At 47.0% G+C, this 22,090-nt stretch overlaps 1 protein-coding gene across 1 annotated transcript in view; it reads right to left on the bottom strand.

The window, feature by feature from the left end:
- Nucleotides 1-22,090, bottom strand: part of MON2 (MON2 homolog, regulator of endosome-to-Golgi trafficking) — a 461,654-nt gene that overhangs the window by 214,384 nt on the left and 225,180 nt on the right. The window contains 2 exon segments of the mRNA XM_030215834.1: nucleotides 5,205-5,363; nucleotides 16,745-16,767. Coding sequence (XP_030071694.1) covers nucleotides 5,205-5,363; nucleotides 16,745-16,767 — 182 coding nt within the window.

Raw genomic sequence — 22,090 nt, 5'->3', positions numbered from 1 at the left:
AGGGTGAAGTATTTGTAATAACCAAGATGAAAAATCCCAAGTATAAAAACCTCTCCTGCATATACTTGGCCCCAGTCATCCTCAGGATAGGATACAGAACCCATGGCAACCTGGCCTTTCCTAAGGGAACTGACGTCTCACCTGTAGTGCCTGCCTGCCTGGAAGAAAAGTTGTCAGTCATCAGGGAGGGATGTGGGTTTTAGATCAGGCCTAAGTCCCATGATTAACCAAGCAGTTTAGAGCAAAATGAAGCTCAAAGGCTCAAAGGTCATTACTCTGCCCCTTGTGGCCACTAAAAGAAAATGGCTGTACTCCTGCCCCATGGACCCACGGCTATTGTTGGGCGGGGGGGGGGGGTGGGGGGGGGTCTACCAAGATGGGACAGGAGATGGGTGGTTTCCGGGGAGGGGGGGGGAGGTAGGTTTGTGGTTCGTGAGCTGGAGGGAGGATAGACGAAAGGAAGTAGTCTTTTCAGGGGATTGGGGAGCATGAAAAAAAAGTTATGTAGGCCCCAGCTGAATATCGGCCAGGATCAGCATAAGCTCCAGCAGCCAGGACTCTTCATTTAGCACCGGATATCAGTGCCGGTGCCCAGACATGGCCTGGCACTGAATTACTGGGGACTCATCTAGCCACTGACAGTCAGTGTTTAAAAAAAATGCCAACTGCACCGGCTGAATATCGGCCAGAGGATCTCTAAGGGACAGGAAGAGATAGTAGATGGCACAGATGGCCAGACTGGATAGGCAATATGGTCTTTATCTTGCCTTATTTTTCTCTGGTACTCGAACCCACCATGCACCATGTTCCCTAAAACTCAAATGTATCATACTATGCTGACATCAAACCAAAGTACCACATAATGCCCTCTAGTTGCCCTATTGTGCCAACTAATACACCAACCTAATCCTCTATTTCTTCCACTATTAATTCTTTGATAACCTTTAAAAAAAAATCGCCTATACAAACCATCTTTAGTCTCGCCAGAAGCAAATGTAAAAAGAGATGAATTAGCAATTCTCTTAGTTAGGATTGGGGTCAGTTCAAACTTCACCTGTTGCTGTACTTATGCTGTACTAAGTCTACCACTCCGCAACCTCAATTCATGACCTCTAGTTTACCATTTTCCCTTCTCTGGAAATATCTGTTTCTATTACCTTTCAAAATATTTAAATGTCTGTATGTCTCTCCTCTGTCCCTCCTCTCCTCTAGGATATACATATTAGGTCTTCCAGGCTTTTCTCATAGGTCTATTGGTGCAATCCCCCTATCATTTTTTGACGCCTTCCTCGGACGCTTCAAATCTTCTTACATCTTTAGCACGAACGGCCTCCCAAAAGGGAACACAATACTCGAGGTGATTGCCGCTCCCAACAACTTGTACAGGGGCACCAACACCTCCTTTCTTCTGCTGGTTACAGCTCTCTCTATACAACCTAGCATCCTTCTGGCTACAGCCACCGCCTTTTCACACTGTTTTGTCGCCTTCAGATCCTCAGATACTATGACTCCAAGGTCCCTCTCCCTGTCTGTGCATATCAGCCTCTCGTCACCTAACACATTGGATTCCTACTCCCTAAGTGCATTCACTCTGCACTTATTTTTTAATTGCCAAACATTAGACTATCTTCTAAATTTTGAAGATTTTTCATGTTTTCCACGCCCTCCGGGTATCCATTCTGTTAACAAATCTTAGTATCATCTGCAAAAGGCAAACCTACCTTCTAACCCTTCAGCAATGTCATTCACAAATATATTGAACAGAATCAGCCCCAGCACAATCTTTGAGGCTCTCCACTACTCACCTTCCCTTTCTACTAGTAGTCATTAAATACCACACTCGGTGTCTGTCTGTAACCAGTTCCTAACTTCAGCCTGTCAAGTTTATTCAAGTAGCCTCCTATGAGGAAATGGTCAAAGGCTTCGCTGAAATCCAATTACGATTACATCTAAGCACACATCCTCAATCAATTCTCTGGTAAATCAGTCAAAAGGAATTCAATCAGATTGTTTGGCACGATTACCTTTGTTAAAACCATGTGTCTTAATGTATTTGTATAACTTAAATATTATAATATATATTATTAAATATTATTATATTATAATTATTAATATATATATAATTAATTTTATACTTATAATATATAATTTAACATATATATAATCTATATAATATAAATATTACTATTGTACTTAAATTTATACAGAAAGCCAACTTAGCAAAAACAGTAACATTTGAAGTTGTTTAAAAATATCTTTTGAAGAAACAACAGGCTATTTTCGAAAGAGAAGACGCCATCTTTCAACACAAATCGCAAGAGGAGTGTCTCACGGGTCGCCCAAATTGGCATAATCGAAAGCCGATTTTGGGCATCCCCAACTGCTTTCCGTCGCTGGGGACGACCAAAGTTCCCGGGAGCGTGTCGGAGGCGTAGCGAAGGCGGGGACTTGGGCATGCCTAACACAATGGGCATCCTCGACCCATAATTGAAAAAAGAAGGGCGTCCCTGACGAGCACTTGGATGACTTTACTTGGTCCTTTTTTTTGTTACAACCAAGCCACAAAAAGGTGCCCGAACTGACCAGATGACCAACAGAGGAAATCGAAGATGACCTCCCCTTAGTCCGCCAGTGGTCACTAACCCCCTCCCAACCTCAAAAAATTCTTTAAAAATATTTTTTGACAGCCTCTATGCCAGCCTCAATTGTCATATTCAGGTCCATTGCAGCAGTATGCAGATCACTGGGGCAGTTTTAGTGGGAGCAGTGCACTTCAGACAGGCGGACCAAGGCCTATACCCCCCCTACCTGTTACACTTGTGGTGATAAAATGTGAGCCCTCTAAAACCCACCACAAACCCACTGTACCCACATCTAAGTGCCCCCCCTTCCCCCATAAGGGCTATGGTAGTGGTGTACAGTTGTAGGTAGTGGGTTTTGGGGGAGATTTGGGGGGCTCAGCACACAAGGTAAGGGAGCTATGTACCTGGGAGCTTTTTCTGAAGTCCACTGCAGTGCCCCCTATGGTGTCCAGTTGGTGTCCTAGCATGTCAGGGGGACCAGTGCACTATGAATGCTGGCTCCTCCCATGACCAAAGGGCTTGGATTTGGTCGTTTCTGAGATGGGCGTCCTTAGTTTCCATTATCGCCAAAAATCAGAAACGACCAAATCTAAGGATGACCAACTCTAAGGTCGACCTAAATTTCCAGATTTGGGCATCCCCAACCATATTATTGAAACGAAAGATGGGCGTCCATCTTGTTTCGATAATACGGGTTTCCCCGCCCCTTCATGGGTACGTCCTGCGAGGACGTCCTCAGAAAAACTTGGGCATCCCCTTCAATTATGCCCCTCAAAGTGCCCTGTTTACTAAGCCACGCTACAGGCACACTAAAATTAGCAACGCTAACGCTAGAGACAACCACAGAAAATATGGGTGTCTCTAGCGTTAGCGCGCGCTAAAAACACTAGCATGCCTTAATAAACAGGGTTCAAAGTTTCATCTGAGCTTGCCAATACTCTGGTTATCAAAAGAAAAACTGAGAATATAATCAATATGCCAAGTTTTAATTATTCTTTCTGGATACACACTATCAAACAAAAACTGTTTCCAGAGTATATATCAAATTAACAGTTGACCAAAATAAAAAAAAATTTTTAAAAATAGAAACGTGATGTGCACAGAACATGACTTATATATATGCGAAAACATACTGCTGGTCACTGTCATTAGCATCACACATCATAAGTCCTTGGCCATATACAGGTGTATTTTCAAAGGATGTAGACTTACAAAGTTACATAGGAATCTATGAAACTTTATAAGTCTAAGTGCTTCGAAAATGAGCCCTATAGTCTTTCAAATTCCAAATATAGGTTAAAGCTCTTATCGGTTGATGTAATGTTCTTCTCTTCAATAACGATAGATGTAAGACAGCTCTTCACCAGAAAATAACAAAAGCACTTCTTCCCAACTCAGATCCAAGTTTTACCATAACAAAGTGGCTTCTTCAGGGGTTAATGACTGTTGCGTTCTCAAACACTCCAAGAGCTGTCCTGCATCTATTGGAAGAGAAGAACACTACATCAATAGATAAGAGCTTTATACTATATTTGGAACTTGCTCCATGAAAGTTTGAATACTTTTGAAAAGACTATATGGACAAGGACTTACAGTACGACGATGACAATGACTAACAGAAATATGTTTTCACATTTATATAAGTCATGTTTTAATTCTGAGCACATCACATTTCTATTATATTTTTTTCTATTTATTTTGGTCAATTGTTAATTTGATATATACTCTGAAAACAATTTTTGTTTGATAGTGTGTAGAATAATTAAAAGTACATAAGTACATAACTATTGCCATACTGGGACAGAACAAAGGTCCATCAAGCCCAGAATCCTGTTTCCAACAGAGGTCAATCCAGGTCACAAATACCTGGCAAGATCCCAAAAAGTACAAAACATTTTATAATGCTTATCCCAGAAATAGTGTATTTTCTCCAAGTCCAATTCAATAATGGTCTATAGACTTTTCATTTAGGAACCATCCAAACCTTTTTAAAAACTCTGCTAAGCTAACCGCCTTTACCACATTCTCTGGCAATGAATTCCAGAGTTCAATTACACGTTGAGTGAAGAAAAATTTTTCTCTGATTCGTTTTAAATTTACTACTTCGTAGCTCATCGCATGCCCCCTAGTCCTAATATTTTTGGAAAGCGTAAACAGACGCTTCACGTCTACCCCGTTCCACTCCACTCATTATTTTATAGACTTCTATCATATCTCCCCTCAGCCTTCTTTTATCCAAGCTGAAGAGCTCCAGCGCTTTAGCCTTCCCTTAGGGAAGTCGTCCCATCCCCTTTATCATTTTTGTCGCCCTTCTCTGCACCTTTTCTAATTCCACTATATCTTTTTTGAGATGCGGCGACCAGAACTGAATATTGATTACCCAGTTTTTCTTTTGATAACCAGAGTATTGGCAAGCTCAAATGAAACTTTGGACTCTATTTACTAAGGCACACTAGAGTTTTAATTCTGAGCACATCACATTTCTATTATATATATATATTTTTATTTTGGTTAATTTGATATAAACTCTGGAAACAGTTTTTCTTCAATACTTTGGTTGCAAGAACAGATACACGTATATAACTAAGAACTCTATCATCCCCTCCATTATGTGATTCTTACATTTGTTGGAAAGTGTAGCAGATGAACTGTTCAGTACAGTGAGTGTATAGTGCTGTGGTAAGGAGCCTTTGCAAATAGCTGTTATAAAGGCATCTCTTGGTGTCACAAGGCCGAGTCTTCCACAAAGCGAAGCCATGGTCATTTCTGATTTTAAATATTCTCAGTGGCAGCTCATCTGTGCTGCAATAACCCAAGACATCAAAGTGACAAGGTTAGCATTAAACACACTGTTTTAAGCAGTTTTAAGATATGAAATATAGGGGCCATTTTACTAAGTTGCATAAGGGCCTATGCGCGTACAGCATGTGTCAAATTAGCACTACCGCCCAGCTAGTGCATGCGAAGAGCGGTAATTCTAAATTTGAATCCGGCAGTAGAAAATAATTTTCTACTGCGGGTTGCTTACCTAGTGATAAACAGCAGTTGGCGTGTGCTGTATGCTTACCGCGCAGGTAGTGCATGAGACCTTACCGATAGGTAAATGGGTGGCGGTAAGGTCTCAGATCGAAAATGGACGCACGTTGGTTTTAATTTTAGCTTATGTCCATTTTCTGGCCCCTAAACAAAAGGCCCTTTTTCCTAGATGTGGCAAAAAAAATGGTACAGCGTGCGCCCAAAAGAAGTGCTCACACTACCACAGACCACTTCTTACCGCAGCTTAATAAAAGGGCCCCACAGTGTTTAAAACAGATAGAATCCTGAAGCTGAATCAAATTTTATTTTGAAAAAAAATTTTTTTTCATTATTCAAAAGAAATGTCTTTTAATTTTCACTGTAGGACAAACGTGTACAGTAAGTTTTCCTATAGGTGTGTCCTTCAGAATGACATATACTCCCTGCATCATAATATAAATGGATGTTGGTCACAAGTACTAAAACTCTCAATACAGTAATAGGAATAGAGTGTAAGTCCCAGAGAATGAGATTCATTCTTTGATGACCCTGTTCCTATCACTTCAGAGTCAAGATGGTGAACAGCTTTTCATTAATTTTATTTTTTGTTACGTTTGTACCCTGCGCTTTCCCACTCATGGCCAGTGACTGGATCAAATAAAATGTAAACATGTAAATGATTCTCCTGAAATACAGCTACATAGAAACAGTAATCTCTCTAAAAATAAATAAAAATAAAACATTATCTTTAAAATAATGATTAAAATGGTTTTGATAGCTGCAAAGCATTTTAAACACTTCAATTATTTAGAAGAATATACAGAAGGGGAAGCTAAGTGTGACATCATACAAGGTTCCCCTGTTCCCTTCAAATGGAAAGAAAAACGAAGCCTGTGAAGAGCAAACAATGTTCTTCAACTTTCAGGAGGTCCCCCCAGTAGCACTGTTATTATATAATCTACAGGCAGGAGCAAACACCTCAGATAAAGACGGCCTTAGACTTTTTATGTATAAACGGTTTTTATTGATGGACATACTTCAATTCAAACATATTAAATGCTTACAATTTATATCCTTACCGATATTTCTATAACAGCAACATATCTTACAGCGTGTCTATCCCATCACTTTTTTAACATTTGCCCCCTCCCTCCCCCCCCCCCCCCCCCCGGAAAATGAAAAACAACAACCTCTGGATTTGAGCTTCATACTTCCTATTGACACTCTCGTCATACCTTATCCAGTTCTTAGTCGCTTGCACGAGGGGCTTATAACTTCATTGTGTCGGTCCTAGCCTGTTAAGTATAGCACTTCTGGCTTTATGAGATATATTTTGCAAATAATGAGTCCAAACATTAAGAAATTTCTTTCTACTCCTCAAGTTATCATAGGCTTCCCTTGCCTCCCACAACATTAGCTCATGTAGCTTATTCCTCCATAGCCAAACAGAGGGCGGCTCTACCTGCATCCAATGTCTCAATTTGCATTTTTTGCCCACTGCAAATGCCTTACATAAAAATACCTCCAGGTTTTTATCCGATATCCCATATGCATTGTTTTTGTTCAAGAGTACTCCTCTCCAAGAGGGGTGCACCTTTTGCCCCAATACTTGTTCTAAATACCCCTGTATCGCTCTCCAAAATGTTTTTATTTTATCACACCTCCAAAATGCATGCAAAAATGTGTTCCTCTCTCTATGGCATTTGAGGCATTGGGGATCAGAGCTCCATCCCGCCCTTACAGCTTGGGATTGTGTTATATAGCCTCGATGAATAACCCTGAATTGACTCTCTTGCAACTCTGCCCCCCCCCCCCCCCCACCTGCCCAGGGATGCTTTTGATTAGTTTCGCAAAATTTATTCCTTTCAACTCATATCCCAAGTCTTTGCTCCATGTGTCTTTAAGCTTCTCATATGTTCTGGGGGTCAGAGTGGGACTAGACGGCCTTAGACTTTTAAAATGTAGTTTTCTTTCTCCTCCACTTTGAACACATTTGTTCAACTGTTCTGCTGTTTAGAACAATTTAAAGAAAATTATCTTGGTTAATATTAGTTGAATGCCTTTATTATTTTCTTTCCATATTCTTTTTTATAGAAATGTATAGACTATGGTTAAGCCTTGTCAAACTATTTTTGACATTCACTTAAAATGTGATTATATTCACTTCAGTGGCGTTCCTGGAGGGGGGGGTGGTGGGTGCGGTCTGCCCCGGGTACACGCTGCCGTGGGGGTGCTACGCGCGCCTGTCCTCTGTTGTTCCGGGGCAGAGAAGAAGCATGGAACGGAAGACAGGCGCGCGCGTGGCGCACCCCCCCCCCCCGGCGGCGTGCACCCGGCGGGGGGGGGGGTCCTTCGCGGGGGTGTCCGCGCTGCATCGGGGGGGGGGGGGGGCGCATCGGCGATCCGCCCCGGGTGCCAGCCCCCCTAGGAACGCCACTGATTCACTTGAATGTGATTCTATTACTGCCTACTTTGTTTTTGAACTTAGCTTTAGAATTATGGGACTACTACTACTACTAATAGCATTTATATAGCGCTACCAGATGCACGCAGCACTGAACACCTGACATAGAGAGACAGTCCCTGCTCAAAGAGCTTACAATCTAGATAAAACAGACAAGACATTACGGGCAAGGGAATTACAGGGTAAAGAGGAACAGGAGGGAGGAGGGCAAATGAGTAGCGGTTAGGAGCCAAAGGCAGTAGTGAAAAGGTGAGCTTTCAGCATAGATTTAAAAACAAGTAGAGATGGAGCTAGACGTATGGGTTCGGGAAGACGGTTCCAGGCACAAGGTGCTGCAAGATAAAAGGAACAAAGTCTGGAGTTAGCGGTGGAGGAGAAGGGGGACGTCAAGAGAGATTTGTTCAGAGAGCGGAGTTCACGGGGAGGAGTGGAGGGAGAGATGAGAGAAAAGAGGTAATGAGGGGTCATATACAAACCTCTATGAAAGCCTCAGATGTTATGGCCAGTCCTATTAGAGCGGCAAGCAGGATCCTGGAGTTTCCTAGTGGTTGGTGCAGTGCACTGTGGAGAAGAGGACCCAGGCCCATAATCCACTGTGTTACACTTGTGGTAGTATATGTCAGCCTCCCCAAAAACCTACTAAATCCACATACAGGTGACACCTGGAGCCATAAGGACTACCGTAGTGGTATATAGTTGGGTACAGTAAGTTTTTGGTGGGTTTTGGAGGGCTCACCATACAATATAAAGGGGTAAAGGAGAGATGTGTACCTGGAAGCTTTTATTTGAAGTCCACTGCAGTGCCCTCTAGGGTGCCCCACTGGTCTCCTGGGATGTCTGTGTGGCCAGTCTACTAAGATTTTTATTTATTTATTTATTTAGATTTTGCTCACACCTTTTTCAGTAGTAGCACAAGGTGAGTTACATTCAGGTACTCTGGATATTTCTCTGTCCCAGGAGGGCTCACAATCTAAGTTTGTACCTGAGGCAATGGAGGGTTAAGTGACTTGCCCAAGATCACAAGGAGCAGCAGTGGGATTTGAACCGGCCACCTCTGGATTGCAAGACTGGTGCTCTAACCACTAGGCCACTCCTCCTACATCCCAATGGCTAGATTTTTTTTTTTTAAATACCTCTCCACTTGTCTACAATTGGTTTATTTATCTCTTTGATTTAGATATGTCCATATACGATTTGATTATAGTTTATATTTATATTTTTATTTGTGTTTATATATGTATCTTTGAATTTATGTATAAAGTTTGATGAAAGTTTCATAATTTGAATTGCATTTCATTTGGACTTTTCTTAGATTAATTTTGCATTCTTGATGCAGGTTATAATGCCGAAAGATGGGCCATGTTGAGTCCTTCACAGTAACTGAACAGCATTCACTTCAATAAAGGTCTTTGTAAGTACTTTGTTCGCACACTGTATTGTGTTGTTGTTATGGCTGTCTCCACTGTATGTTTCAATCATTTTTATTGTTGCATAATGAACAGGTTCTGCAGATCACAATTCATCAATTGTCTCATACAATTTCTTTTTTTTTTGTCCCGTACAATCTTATTTTTATTTACTTCCCCCCAACCAATTTCCCTTCTCCTCCCCCTTCCCTCCCTCCCCCCCACCCTTCCCTTTCTGTCTTCAGCAAGCAAGCAGCAGAAGGTGGGGCAGCAACACCAGAGTTTATAAATTCAGTATCTGACTCCGAACTGTTGGGGTCAGAGTCTCCCAAAACGGTGCCCATCTGTTTTCAAATCGCTGTTTTGTCTTCTGTGGCTGGTTCCTCACTGTTAAATGTTCTGCTCGTAGGAGCGCTGTCTCCACTGTATAGTGTTGCTTGCATTCTTTGTGGAGACAGCGAAGATACTTACCTGTAGCAGGTATTCTCCGAGCACAGGTGGCTGATTATTCTCACAACTGGGTTGACAATCTACGTCGGCCCGGGAATCGGCATGAACATAGCAAAAATAAAAAGTCTGCCAGAGCCTTCTGACGCATGTGCAGCGCGCACCGTGTATGCACGATCTGACTTCCCACCTGTTGCATGACCGCTCTCTTCAGTTAAGTTCTAAAGCATAAAGAAATAAAACAACTCAAAAGGGAGGTGGACAGAGTATGTCGACACACCCTGGAATCCAAGATGGCAGCCAAAGCACATTGAATGTGAGGAGCTCCTGTTTGCTTGCTAAATATTATGCCGAAAAGATGAGGTAGGGCAGTTGCCCGTGTTTCACAACCACCTTCCCCAATACATTTAGGTCCAATGGACCGGTTTGTGAGTACTCCGGGACAGATTCGGAGGATCGAAGGCGGACTCCCTAGAAGGCTCCGATGTATTGCAGGGATTATCGGCGTTCTCGGGGCATGAAGTCACTCTGAGCCCTGACCTACGAACTCCGCCCCCGCAACTGGCTAGTTCCCCTATCATGGGCTCAATGGAAACTCCACCAAAGAGTGGTATACCCTCGACGGACGGCACTTTACAATCTGGAGAGGACTCCGAGAGACAACTTCGGTCACTTGAGGCAAATAAAGTTGGCGGATTACTTGTGGGGCAAAACACGGAGCAAACGAAGGTTCCAGAACAAGCAAGTATTTTTTCCTTAACTGGGTTGCAGAACCCGGTAAAAGTAACTCTAGATTCCCTATGGGATTTGATTTCTCAATTTATGTTTTCTGTGAATCAGAAGACTAACTCCATATCTCAAAAAGTTGCTGAAATTGAACAAAAGGTGGTAAAATCAGAATTAGAGATAAAACTTTTGAATGAGAAAAGGGAACTTGCAGAAAAAAAAACTTTATGGATATGGGAAATATACAGGCAGCATTGCTGAAAGATATCTCTCATTTAAGAAGGAAGACTGGATTGTAAGCGCACCCAGCTCTACTTATCAGTTTCGACGCAGAAAAAGCGTTTGATAGAGTGGACTGGGGCTTCTTGTTTGGTATATTAAAGGCTTATGGGATAGAAGGCTGGTTTAATGAGGCTGTGCGGACATTGTATGAAGACCCTGCAGCGTGTGTGTATGCAAATGGTATTACTTCAGATAGATTTAAGATTAGAAGAGGGACTAGGCAGGGATGCCCGCTCTCCCCATTATTGTTTGTTTTAACATTAGACCCGCTGTTGCGGGAGCTGCAGCTTAATTCCGATGTGAAAGGGGTGCATGTACGGGATTTTCTCTTTAAAACAGCTGCTTTTGCAGATGACTTATTGGTATTAATAACTGAGCCTAGAGACTCCCTGCCTTACCTGATGGAGAGCCTGGAGGAGTACGGGGACTTCTCTGGTTTCCGATTGAATCTTTTAAAATCGGAGGCGTTGGCTAGTTCAGACGATTTGCAGAGATTGTGGGGAGCGGGGTTCCCATTACAGTGGGCAAACGAATCATTTAAATATCTAGGGATCCAATTGGCAATGAACCCGACAAAGATATATGAAATTAATGTTCAAAGGTTCCTCCGGGAGACAAAGGAGCAACTGATGAATTGGGCTAACTTGCCATTAACTTTATTGGGACGATTACATCTGTTTAGAATGATGGTTTTCCCTAGATGGCTTTACCTTCTACAGACCCTTCCTCTGTGGTTGCTCAAAAAAGACTTAGAAGCCCTTAGGAAATTAGTGATGAAATTCTGTTGGGGGGGGGGGGGGTGGAAATCTAAAGTGAGGTGGAAATATCTATTAGGGGCACAAAAGATGGGTGGTTTAGGGCTCCCAGACATCAGGAAATATAATCAGGCATGCCTGTTAAGGCATTTGAGAGATTGGTTGATGGATTCAGATGTTTACACACATGTGGAACTTGAGCAAGACCACTTCAGGCCTTGGCACCTGGTTTCCCTGTAGAATTCTCCAAGGAGAGATTTGCCAGAAAGAGTAAGAGGAAGTGTACTATTAAAGTCAATGAGGCATGTGTGGAAAACAGTGCTCACGTATTGGGGGCAGGATAGCAGAGGAAGCATATGGTTACCTTTGAGGGGGAATGTGTCATTTAGGCCGGGATATGAAAATAGGATTTTCCGACTGTTAGAGAATAAGGGAATCCATTCGATGGATGAGCTGGTAATGGAAGACGGATCTCTGCTCCCGTATACTGAATTTCTGGAGAAGTGTGGGCAGGGGACGGCGGCCTGGTTGGCGTACAGGCAGTTGTCTCATTATGTGAGTACCCTCCCACCAGATAGCCTGCACCCAAGGTTTGGGAGACAATTAAGAGAATTATTAGAAGGAGATGCAGCGGGGCAAATCTCAGTGTCCTGGTTTTATGGTAAATTGGGTAGACTCGCAATGGAACGGGACTTGACAGAGGTAGCAAATAGATGGAGCATAGAGTCGGACAAAAACATCTCTACACATTTGATATTGTCAGCTCTTCAGAGTGGGGTGGCCATAGAACACAATGCAGAATTACAGGAGTGTCACTTTCGCACTATCCATCGAGCATATTTCTCTCAGAGACAAGCTTTTAGAGCAGGAAGGGTATGATACATACCTGTAGCAGTTGTTCTCCGAGGACAGCAGGCTGATTGTTCTCACGACTGGGTGACGTCCGCGGCAGCCCCCACCAACCGGAAAGAAGCTTCGCGGGACGGTCGGCACGCAGGGCACGCCCACCGCGCATGCGCGGCCGTCTTCCCGCCCGTGCGCGACCGCTCCCGCCAGTTGAATGACTAGCAAAAAGATGAAACACACAACTCCAAAGGGGAGGAGGGAGGGTAGGTGAGAACAATCAGCCTGCTGTCCTCGGAGAACAACTGCTACAGGTATGTATCATACCCTTTCTCCGAGGACAAGCAGGCTGCTTGTTCTCACGACTGGGGTATCCCTAGCTCTCAGGCTCACTCAAAACAATAACCCAGGTCAATTGAACCTCGCAACGGCGAGGGTACAACAGAAATTGACCTACGAAGAACAACTAACTGAGAGTGCAGCCTGACCAGAATAAATTCGGGTCCTGGAGGGTGGAGTTGGATTTACACCCCAAACAGATTCTGCAGCACCGACTGCCCGAACCGACTGTCACGTCGGGTATCCTGCTGGAGGCAGTAATGAGATGTGAATGTGTGGACAGATGACCACGTCGCAGCCTTGCAGATCTCTTCAATAGTGGCTGACTTCAAGTGGGCCACCGACGCTGCCATGGCTCTGACACTATGAGCCGTGACATGACCCTCAAGAGTCAGCCCAGCCTGGGCGTAAGTGAAGGAAATGCAATCTGCTAGCCAATTAGAGATGGTGCGTTTCCCGACAGCGACCCCTAGCCTGTTAGGGTCGAAGGAAATAAACAATTGGGCGGACTGTCTGTTGGGCTGTGTCCGCTCCAAGTAGAAGGCCAATGCTCTCTTGCAGTCCAATGTGTGCAACTGACGTTCAGCAGGGCGGGTATGCGGCCTGGGGAAGAATGTTGGCAAGACAATTGACTGGTTAAGATGGAACTCCGACACCACCTTCGGCAGGAACTTTGGGTGGGTGCGGAGCACTACTCTGTTGTGATGAAATTTGGTATATGGAGCATGAGCTACCAGGGCTTGAAGCTCACTGACCCTACGAGCTGAAGTAACTGCCACCAAGAAAATGACCTTCCAGGTCAAGTACTTCAGATGGCAGGTATTCAGTGGCTCAAAAGGAGGTTTCATCAGCTGGGTGAGGACGACGTTGAGATCCCATGACACAGTAGGAGGCTTGATAGGGGGCTTTGACAAAAGCAAACCTCTCATGAATCGAACGACTAAAGGCTCTCCAGAGATGGCATTACCTTCCACACGATAATGGTAAGCACTAATCGCACTAAGGTGATTCCTTACTGAGTTGGTCTTGAGGCCAGACTCCGATAAGTGCAGAAGGTATTCAAGCAGGTTCTGTGCAGGGCAAGAACGAGGTTCTAGGGCCTTGCTCTCACACCAGACGACAAACCTCCTCCACTTGAAAAAGTAACTCTTTTTAGTGGAATCCTTCCTAGAGGCAAGCAAGACCCGGGAGACACCCTCAGACAGACCCAACGCAGCGAAGTCTACGCCCTCAACATCCAGGCCGTGAGAGCCAGGGATTGAAGGTTGGGATGCAGCAACGCTCCGTCGTTCTGCGAAATGAGAGTCGGAAAACACTCCAATCTCCACGGTTCTTCGGAGGACAACTCCAGAAGAAGAGGGAACCAGATCTGACGGGGCCAAAAGGGCGCTATCAGAATCATGGTGCCTCGGTCTTGCTTGAGTTTCAGTAAGGTCTTCCCCACCAAAGGTATGGGAGGATAAGCATACAGGAGGCCGGTCCCCCAATGAAGGAGAAAGGCATCTGACGCTAGCCTGCCGTGTGTCTGAAGTCTGGAACAGAACAGAGGCAGCTTGTGGTTGGTCTGAGAGGCGAAAAGATCCACCGAGGGGGTGCCCCACTCTCGGAAGATCTTGCGTACCACTCTGGAATGGAGCGACCACTCGTGCGGTTGCATGACTCTGCTCAGTCTGTCGGCCAGACTGTTGTTTACGCCTGCCAGGTACGTGGCTTGGAGAAGCATGCTGTGCCGGCATGCCCAGCGCCACATCCCGACGGCTTCCTGACACAGGGGGCGAGATCCGGTGCCCCCCTGCTTGTTGACGTAATACATTGCAACCTGATTGTCTGTCCGAATTTGGATAATTTGGCAGGACAGCCGATCTCTGAAAGCCTTCAGTGCGTTCCAGATCGCTCGGAGCTCCAGGAGGTTGATCTGCAGATCCTTTTCCTGGAGGGACCACATACCCTGGGTGTGAAGCCCATCGACATGGGCTCCCCACCCCAGGCGAGATGCATCCGTTGTCAGCACTTTCGTGGGCTGCGGAATTTGAAATGGACGTCCCAGGGTCAAATTGGTCCGTATGGTCCACCAGAGCAGTGAAGTGCGGCAACTGGTGGAGAGGCGGATGACATCCTCTAGATTCCCGGTGGCTTGGAACCACTGGGAAGCTAGGGTCCATTGAGCAGATCTCATGTGAAGACGAGCCATGGGAGTCACATGGACTGTGGAGGCCATATGACCCAGAAGTCTCAACATCTGCCGAGCCGTGATCTGCTGAGACACTCTGGTCTGCGAAGCCAGGGCCAAGAGATTGGTGGCCCTCGCTTCGGGAAGGTAGGCCTGAGCCGTCTGGGAAGTCAGCAGCGCTCCTATGAATTCCAGAGACTGAGTTGGCTGGAGATGGGACTTTGGGTAATTTATCACAAACCCCAGCAGCTCCAGAAGTTGAATAGTGCACTGCATGGACCGGAGGGCTCCTGCCTCCGAGGTGTTCTTGACCAGCCAATCGTCGAGATATGGGAACACGTGCACTCCCAGCTTGCGCAGGTAGGCCGCTACCACCACGAGGCACTTTGTAAACACTCGTGGGGCAGAGGCGAGCCCAAAGGGCAGCACACAATACTGAAAGTGCCGTGCGCCCAGGCGGAATCTGAGATACTGTCTGTGAGCTGGCAGTATCGGGATGTGAGTGTATGCGTCCTTTAAATCCAGGGAACATAGCCAATCGTTTTTCTGAATCATTGGTAGAAGGGTGCCCAAGGAAAGCATCCTGAACTTTTCTTTGACCAGGAATTTGTTCAGGCCTCTCAGGTCTAGGATGGGACGCATCCCCCCTGTTTTCTTTTCCACAAGGAAGTACCTGGAATAGAATCCCTGCCCTTCCTGCCCGGGTGGTACGGGCTCGACCGCATTGGCGCTGAGAAGGGCGGAGAGTTCCTCTGCAAGTACCTGCTTGTGATGGGAGCTGAAAGACTGAGCTCCCGGAGGACAATTTGGAGGCAGGGAGGCCAAATTCAGGTCGTATCCGCACCGCACTATTTGGAGAACCCACCGGTCGGAGGTTATGAGAGGCCACCTTTGGTGAAAGAATTTTAACCTCCCTCCGACCGGCAGGTCGTCCGGTACGGACACTTGTAGGGCGGCTATGTTCCCGTGGATCCAGTCAAAAGCCCGTCCCCGGCTTTTGCTGTGGAGGCGCAGGGGGCTGCTTAGGCGCACGCTGTTGACGGGAACGAGCGCGCTGGGGCTGTCCCTGTGCCTGACGAGGCCTTCGGGCCGGCTGGTTGTACCTACGCTTCGCAAAAGAATAGGGTGCAGCCTGCCGGGCCCGGGAAAAACGCCCGCCCGTGGGGGCGGGTGCTGAAGGCGCCCGGTGGGAGAGCTTGTCGAGAGCGGTTTCCCGCTGATGCAGTTGGTCAACCATCTGCTCGACCTTCTCACCAAAAATGTTATCCCCCCGGCAAGGGACGTCAGCCAGTCTCTGCTGGGTGCGGTTGTCCAGGTCAGAGGCACGCAGCCATGAGAGCCTGCGCATCACTATACCTTGGGCCGCAGCACGAGATGCCACGTCACAGGTGTCAAAAATCCCCCTGGACAGGAACTTTCTGCACGCCTTCAGCTGCCTGACCACCTCCTGATATGGCCTGGACTGCTCCGGCGGGAGCTTATCGACCAGGTCCGCCAGCTGTTGCACATTGGTCCGCATGTGGATGCTCATATAGAGCAGGTAGGATTGGATGCGGGTCACGAGCATGGAGGATTGGTAGGCCTTCCTCCCAAACGAGTCCAGAGTGCGAGACTCCCGCCCCGGGGGCGCCGAGGCGGTATCCCTCGAACTCCGTGCCCTCTTGAGAGCAGAATCCACGACCGCTGAGTCATGGGGCAACTGGGGCCGCATGAGCTCTGGGTCAGAGTGGATCCTGTACTGGGACTCTGCTTTCTTGGGAATGGTGGGGTTAGTTAATGGTCGCACCCAGTTCCGAAGCAGCGTCTCCTTCAGGACATTGTGCAGCGGTACCGTGGAGGACTCTCTAGGTGGTGATGGATAGTCGAGGACCTCGAGCATCTCGGCCCTCGGCTCTTCCACAGAGACCATGGGGAAGGGAATGCTGATAGACATATCCCGCACAAAGGAGGCAAAGGAGAGACTCTCAGGAGGAGAGAGTTTCCTCTCCGGTGACGGCGTGGGGTCCGAGGGAAGGCCCGTAGACTCCTCTGAGGAGAAATATCTCGGGTCCTCCTCTTCCCCCCACGAGTCCTCATCCTCGGTATCGGACATTAGCTCATGTAGCTGAGTCCGGTACCGGGCCCGGCTCGACGTCGAGGCACCGAGGTCTCGGTGTCGTCGAGCGGTGGACTCCCGCGCCGGCGGGGATGGAGCTCCCTCCATCGACGTCGACGGGGACTCCACCTGCGTGGCGGTCGAGACCGGCACCGCAAGCGGCGGCGGTGTCGACAGCCCCGGCGCCGGGCTAGAGCTCGCCGGCGCCACAGTCATCGGCGTCGGGGGCGCAAGCACCCCCGACGCCGGCACAGCCTGGCGCATCAGCCCTTCCAGGATCCCCGGAAGGATGGCTCTGAGGCACTCGTCCAGGCCCGCTGCCGGGAAAGGCGGTGGGGCCGGTAAGGGTGTCGGTGCCAGAAGCTGCTGGGGGCCAGGAGACGGCACCGAGGTGCCGGAACCCCGACGCGTCGGTACCTCCACCACCGACGGAGATCTCTCCTCTCTGCGATGACGCTTCGGCGTCGACTCCTCTTCAGGGTGCACCGAGGGCTCCCGGTGACTGCGCTTTTTGTCCTTTTTCCGGTGCACGTCACCGGCGCCGGAGGGCATGGAGGAGGAGGAGGTCGATCCCCCTCGGTCTCGAGGTACCGGGTCCGACAGGGTTCGGTCCCGTGGCTCACGAGCTGAGGGAGTGACCGGGGCCGACTGCCCACACGGCCTCTCAACCCCACTCTCACCGGCGGACCGGCGGGCCGACGGGACCTGTTCTCCTGGGGTCGCTGCCATCGGTGCCGATGTCTCGGGCATCGATACCGGTACCGAAGAACCGGCCTTCGATACCGATGCCGTCGAGGTCGACGTCGAGGGGCCGGCGCAAGTTCCAAAAAGACGGTCCCGTAGAACTTGCCTCGCAACCTGAGTCCGTTTCCGGAGACCGAGACACAAAGCACACGACTTGAGATTGTGCTCCGGCCCGAGGCACTGGAGGCACCAAGCGTGGGTGTCGGTCTGCGAGATCGGCCGGCCGCAGCGACCACACTTTTTAAATCCACTCGGGACCTTCGAGGACATCGACGGAAAAATCGCGTCGGCGAAGTCAAAGTCGGCAATGGTGGCTAAAATCACACCACGAAAAAACCAACCGACCGAGCGGCCACTAGGCCGCAACGTGGCGTCCCCGCTAGAAGCGAGGGAAAAGGGGAGCGCGTGCTCCACACGCGCGAAATCCCTTTTTTTTTTTTTTTTTTTTTAACAATACAAAGAAAAGAGGAAACTGAACGGGAATCCAAAAGCGACGATCCGCGTAAACGCGGTCGAAAAATCCGGCGGCTGAACAGAGAGAGAGGCAATTGCACAACTCTCTCCAGTCGCGGAAAAAAAGTAACTGGCGGGAGCGGTCGCGCACGGGCGGGAAGACGGCCGCGCATGCGCGGTGGGCGTGCCCTGCGTGCCGACCGTCCCGCGAAGCTTCTTTCCGGTTGGTGGGGGCTGCCGCGGACGTCACCCAGTCGTGAGAACAAGCAGCCTGCTTGTCCTCGGAGAAGTATCGACTACACAGCACTGTAGGAAGTGCTATAGGTTGGAGGCAAACTTCTTTCATGGGATCTGGCAATGTAGGTCAATATCACTATTTTGGTCGGCAATTGGCAAATACTTGACCAAAGTGCTGGGGCGCACAATAACTTTAACTTTTGAAAGAGCTGTATTCAGTGTGCCTAGACTCTGGATGGGAGCCACAAAGGGGGAGAAATTGTTTCTTGGCAAGGCCTGCATATTGGGGAAAAAATGCATCCTACTTTACTGGACTAGTGATTGCCCACCCTCCTTTTGGCACTGGAGGAATCGACTTCATGAATTGTTGACATGGGAGTCTAGAGGGGCGGGTCTGTCGCCGGGAAGGCAGCGGAGGTTCCTAGCAATATGGGGGGCATACATAAACACTATATCGCCTAAGGCGAGAAGTCATATCTTGAATAGACTTCCTTGGAACCAGTGAAGAGAATTTGACTTTGAGGAATGCTCGGGGAGGGGTGGGGGGAGGTTTTGGGAGATAGGGAAGAAGAGCTTTGGGTTAGAAAGATTAAAGACAAGTTTTGGTCTTGTTAATTAGGATTTCCTATTGTATATGTTATCCGTGTTTCAATATGTACCATGGTGTTACCTTTTGTTACAAGGAAGTTTCTGGATGATATGTGCTAATATCATTATGTAGCTTAAGAAGCATAACAACTTGAGAAGGGGGGGATGGGGGGTAAAGGGGATTAGAGGGGGGGAAAGTTGTTAAACAACAAATCTGATGGCTGTTTTGCACTATCTTTAACCCTGTTACATGAGAGGTTATTGCCGCGCTGTTAAGTTTATATCTATATGGTTTATTGCCTATGTACTATGTCATCAATAAAAATATTGAAATATAAAAAAGAAGGAAGACTGAAATATATGATAATTTTATGAGAAACAATAATTTGAGATTTATAAACTTTCCAAGGATTAAATTGGTGAAACCAATAGACATGTTAAAGAGATATCTAAGTGAAATATTGGAAATTCCAGAGGCAAACCTACCACCTTTTAGCCAGGTGTACTATGTTCCACAGACGGAATCATCCCAACAGGAGAAAAAAGAGTCTTTCAATTTGACTGCTCTTCTGGAGACCTCCGAAACTGAACACACAGAAGCAGCCACTTTAGTAGCTACTGTAACACTGATTCCTGATAAGCAATGGCTTTTACGATTATTCTTTAAGCACCGGAAAAAACTATTCCTGGGCCAAAGAATAAGTCTATTTCCCGATGTTTCAAAAGAGACCCAGAAGAGATGTAAACAATTTTTGTTATTTAAACCAGCTATCTTGCAACTTGGAGGGGTATTTTATTTGAGGTTCCCGTGTAAGTGTATTATTCGATTGAACTCAATCAAATATGTTTTCATGGACCCGTCACAATTGTCATCTTTTATTGCTTTGAGAAGAACTGAAGGAGTTTAATGTTTATCTCTGTCCATATCTGTGTTTGATTAACTTTAATGATTTCTTTATTTCCTTAAAATTCCTGTTATCAACATCTTGGATCCAACATATAGTGGACGAGTGCTGGAAACTAAATGTATTACCTTTATTATAATTGTTCCTTATTATTGTAAAATTATTGTAATGTTTACCACACTATGCTTAATCAAGAGTATATCTTGAAATGTTTGTATAAACTTGTAATTGAAAATAAAAATTTTTTAAAAAAAGGGAGGTGGGCAGGTTTGTGAGAATAATCAGCCTGCTTGTCCTTGGAGAAAACCTGTATCTTCGTTTTCTCCAAGGACAAGCAGGATGAGTTGTCCTCACAACTGGGGCATCCTATCATCCAGGCTCACGCAAAACAATAAACATTGGTCAACTGAGCTCCACAATGGCGAGAACAAAACGTAGATTAACCTGAAACTATATACAGCTAGCTGGAACAAAATAAAACGGGTCTAAGTGGGTGGAGTTGGATTCTAAACCCCTAACAGATTCTGCAGCACCGACTGCCCAAACCGACTGTCGCATCGGGTATCCTGCTGAAGGCACTAGTGTGATGTGAATGTGTGGACTGAAGGCCACGTTGCAGCTTTGCAAATCTCCTCAATGGAGGCTGACTTTAAGTGAGCCACCGACACAGCCATGGCTCTCACATTATGAGCCGTGACATGACCCTCCACAATCAGACCAGCATAAGCGAAGGAAATGCAATCTGATAGCCAATTGGAGATTGTGCGTTTTATAATGGCGACTCCCCTCCTGTTGGGGTCAAAAGCAACAAACTGGGCGTACTGTCTGAAGGGCTTCATCCGCTCCATGTAAAAGGCCAATGCTCTCTTGCAGTCCAAGGTGTGCAAGCTGCTTTCGCCAGGGTGGGCATGAGGACGGGGAAAAAATGTTGGCAAGACAATTGACTGGTTCAAATGGAACTCTGACACCACCTTCGGCAGGAACTTAGGGTGCTTGCGGAGGACTACTCTGTTGTGAACAGAAACCTAGTATAAGAAGCATCCACCACTAGGGCCTGAAGCTCACTGACCCTACTAGCTGAAGTAACAGCCACCAAGAAAATGACCTTCCAGGTCAAGTACTTCAGATGGCAGGAATTCAGTGGCTCGAAAGGAGCTTTCATAAGCTGGCTGAGAACGACAATGAGATCCCATGACAATGGCGGAGGTTTGACTGGGGGCTTTGACAAAAGCAAACCTCTCATGAAGCGAACAACTAAAGGCTGTCCAGAGATAGGCTTACCTTTGCATACGCAGATGATAAGCACTAAGGTGAACTCTTACGGAGTTGGTCTTGAGACTAGACTCTCACAAGTGTAGAAGGTATTCAAGAAGGTCTGTGTAGGACAAGAAAGAAGATCTAGGGCCTTGCTGTCACACCAGACGGCAAACCTCCTCCATTTAAAAGAGTAACATCTCTTCGTGGAATCTTTCCTGGAAGCAAGCAAGACTCGGGAGACACCCTCTGAAAGACCCAAGGAGGCGAATTCTAAGCTCTCAACATCCAGGCCGTGAGAGCCAGAGACTGGAGGCTGGGATGTAGAAGCGGCCCCTCGTTCTGAGAAATGAGGGTTGGAAAACACTCCAATCTCCACGGTTTCTCGGAGGACAACTCCAGAAGAAGAGGGAACCAAATCTGACATGGCCAGTAGGGCGCAATCAGGATCATGGTTCCGTGGTCTTGCTTGAGTTTCAGAAAAGTCTTCCCTACTAGAGGTATGGGAGGATACACATACAGAAGGCCTGTCCCCCAATGTAGGAGAAAGGCATCTGATGCTAGTCTGTCGTGGGCCTGAAGCCTAGAACAGAACAGAGGGACCTTGTGATTGATTTGAGTGGCAAAAAGATCCACCGAGGGGGTGCCCCATGCTCGGAAGATCTTGCGGGCTATGCCCATATTCAACGACCACTTGTGAGGTTGCATTACCCTGCTCAGCCTGTCAGGCATCAAAAGTGTCGTAAGTCCCTGGCCAGGAATTTATGACACGCCTTCTGCTGCCT

The sequence above is a fragment of the Microcaecilia unicolor genome, chromosome 10, assembly GCF_901765095.1.
Source record: "Microcaecilia unicolor chromosome 10, aMicUni1.1, whole genome shotgun sequence".
Classification (NCBI taxonomy): Eukaryota; Metazoa; Chordata; class Amphibia; order Gymnophiona; family Siphonopidae; genus Microcaecilia; species Microcaecilia unicolor.
Note: the sequence above shows the minus strand (reverse complement) of the source record. Positions and strands in the feature narration are given on the sequence as shown.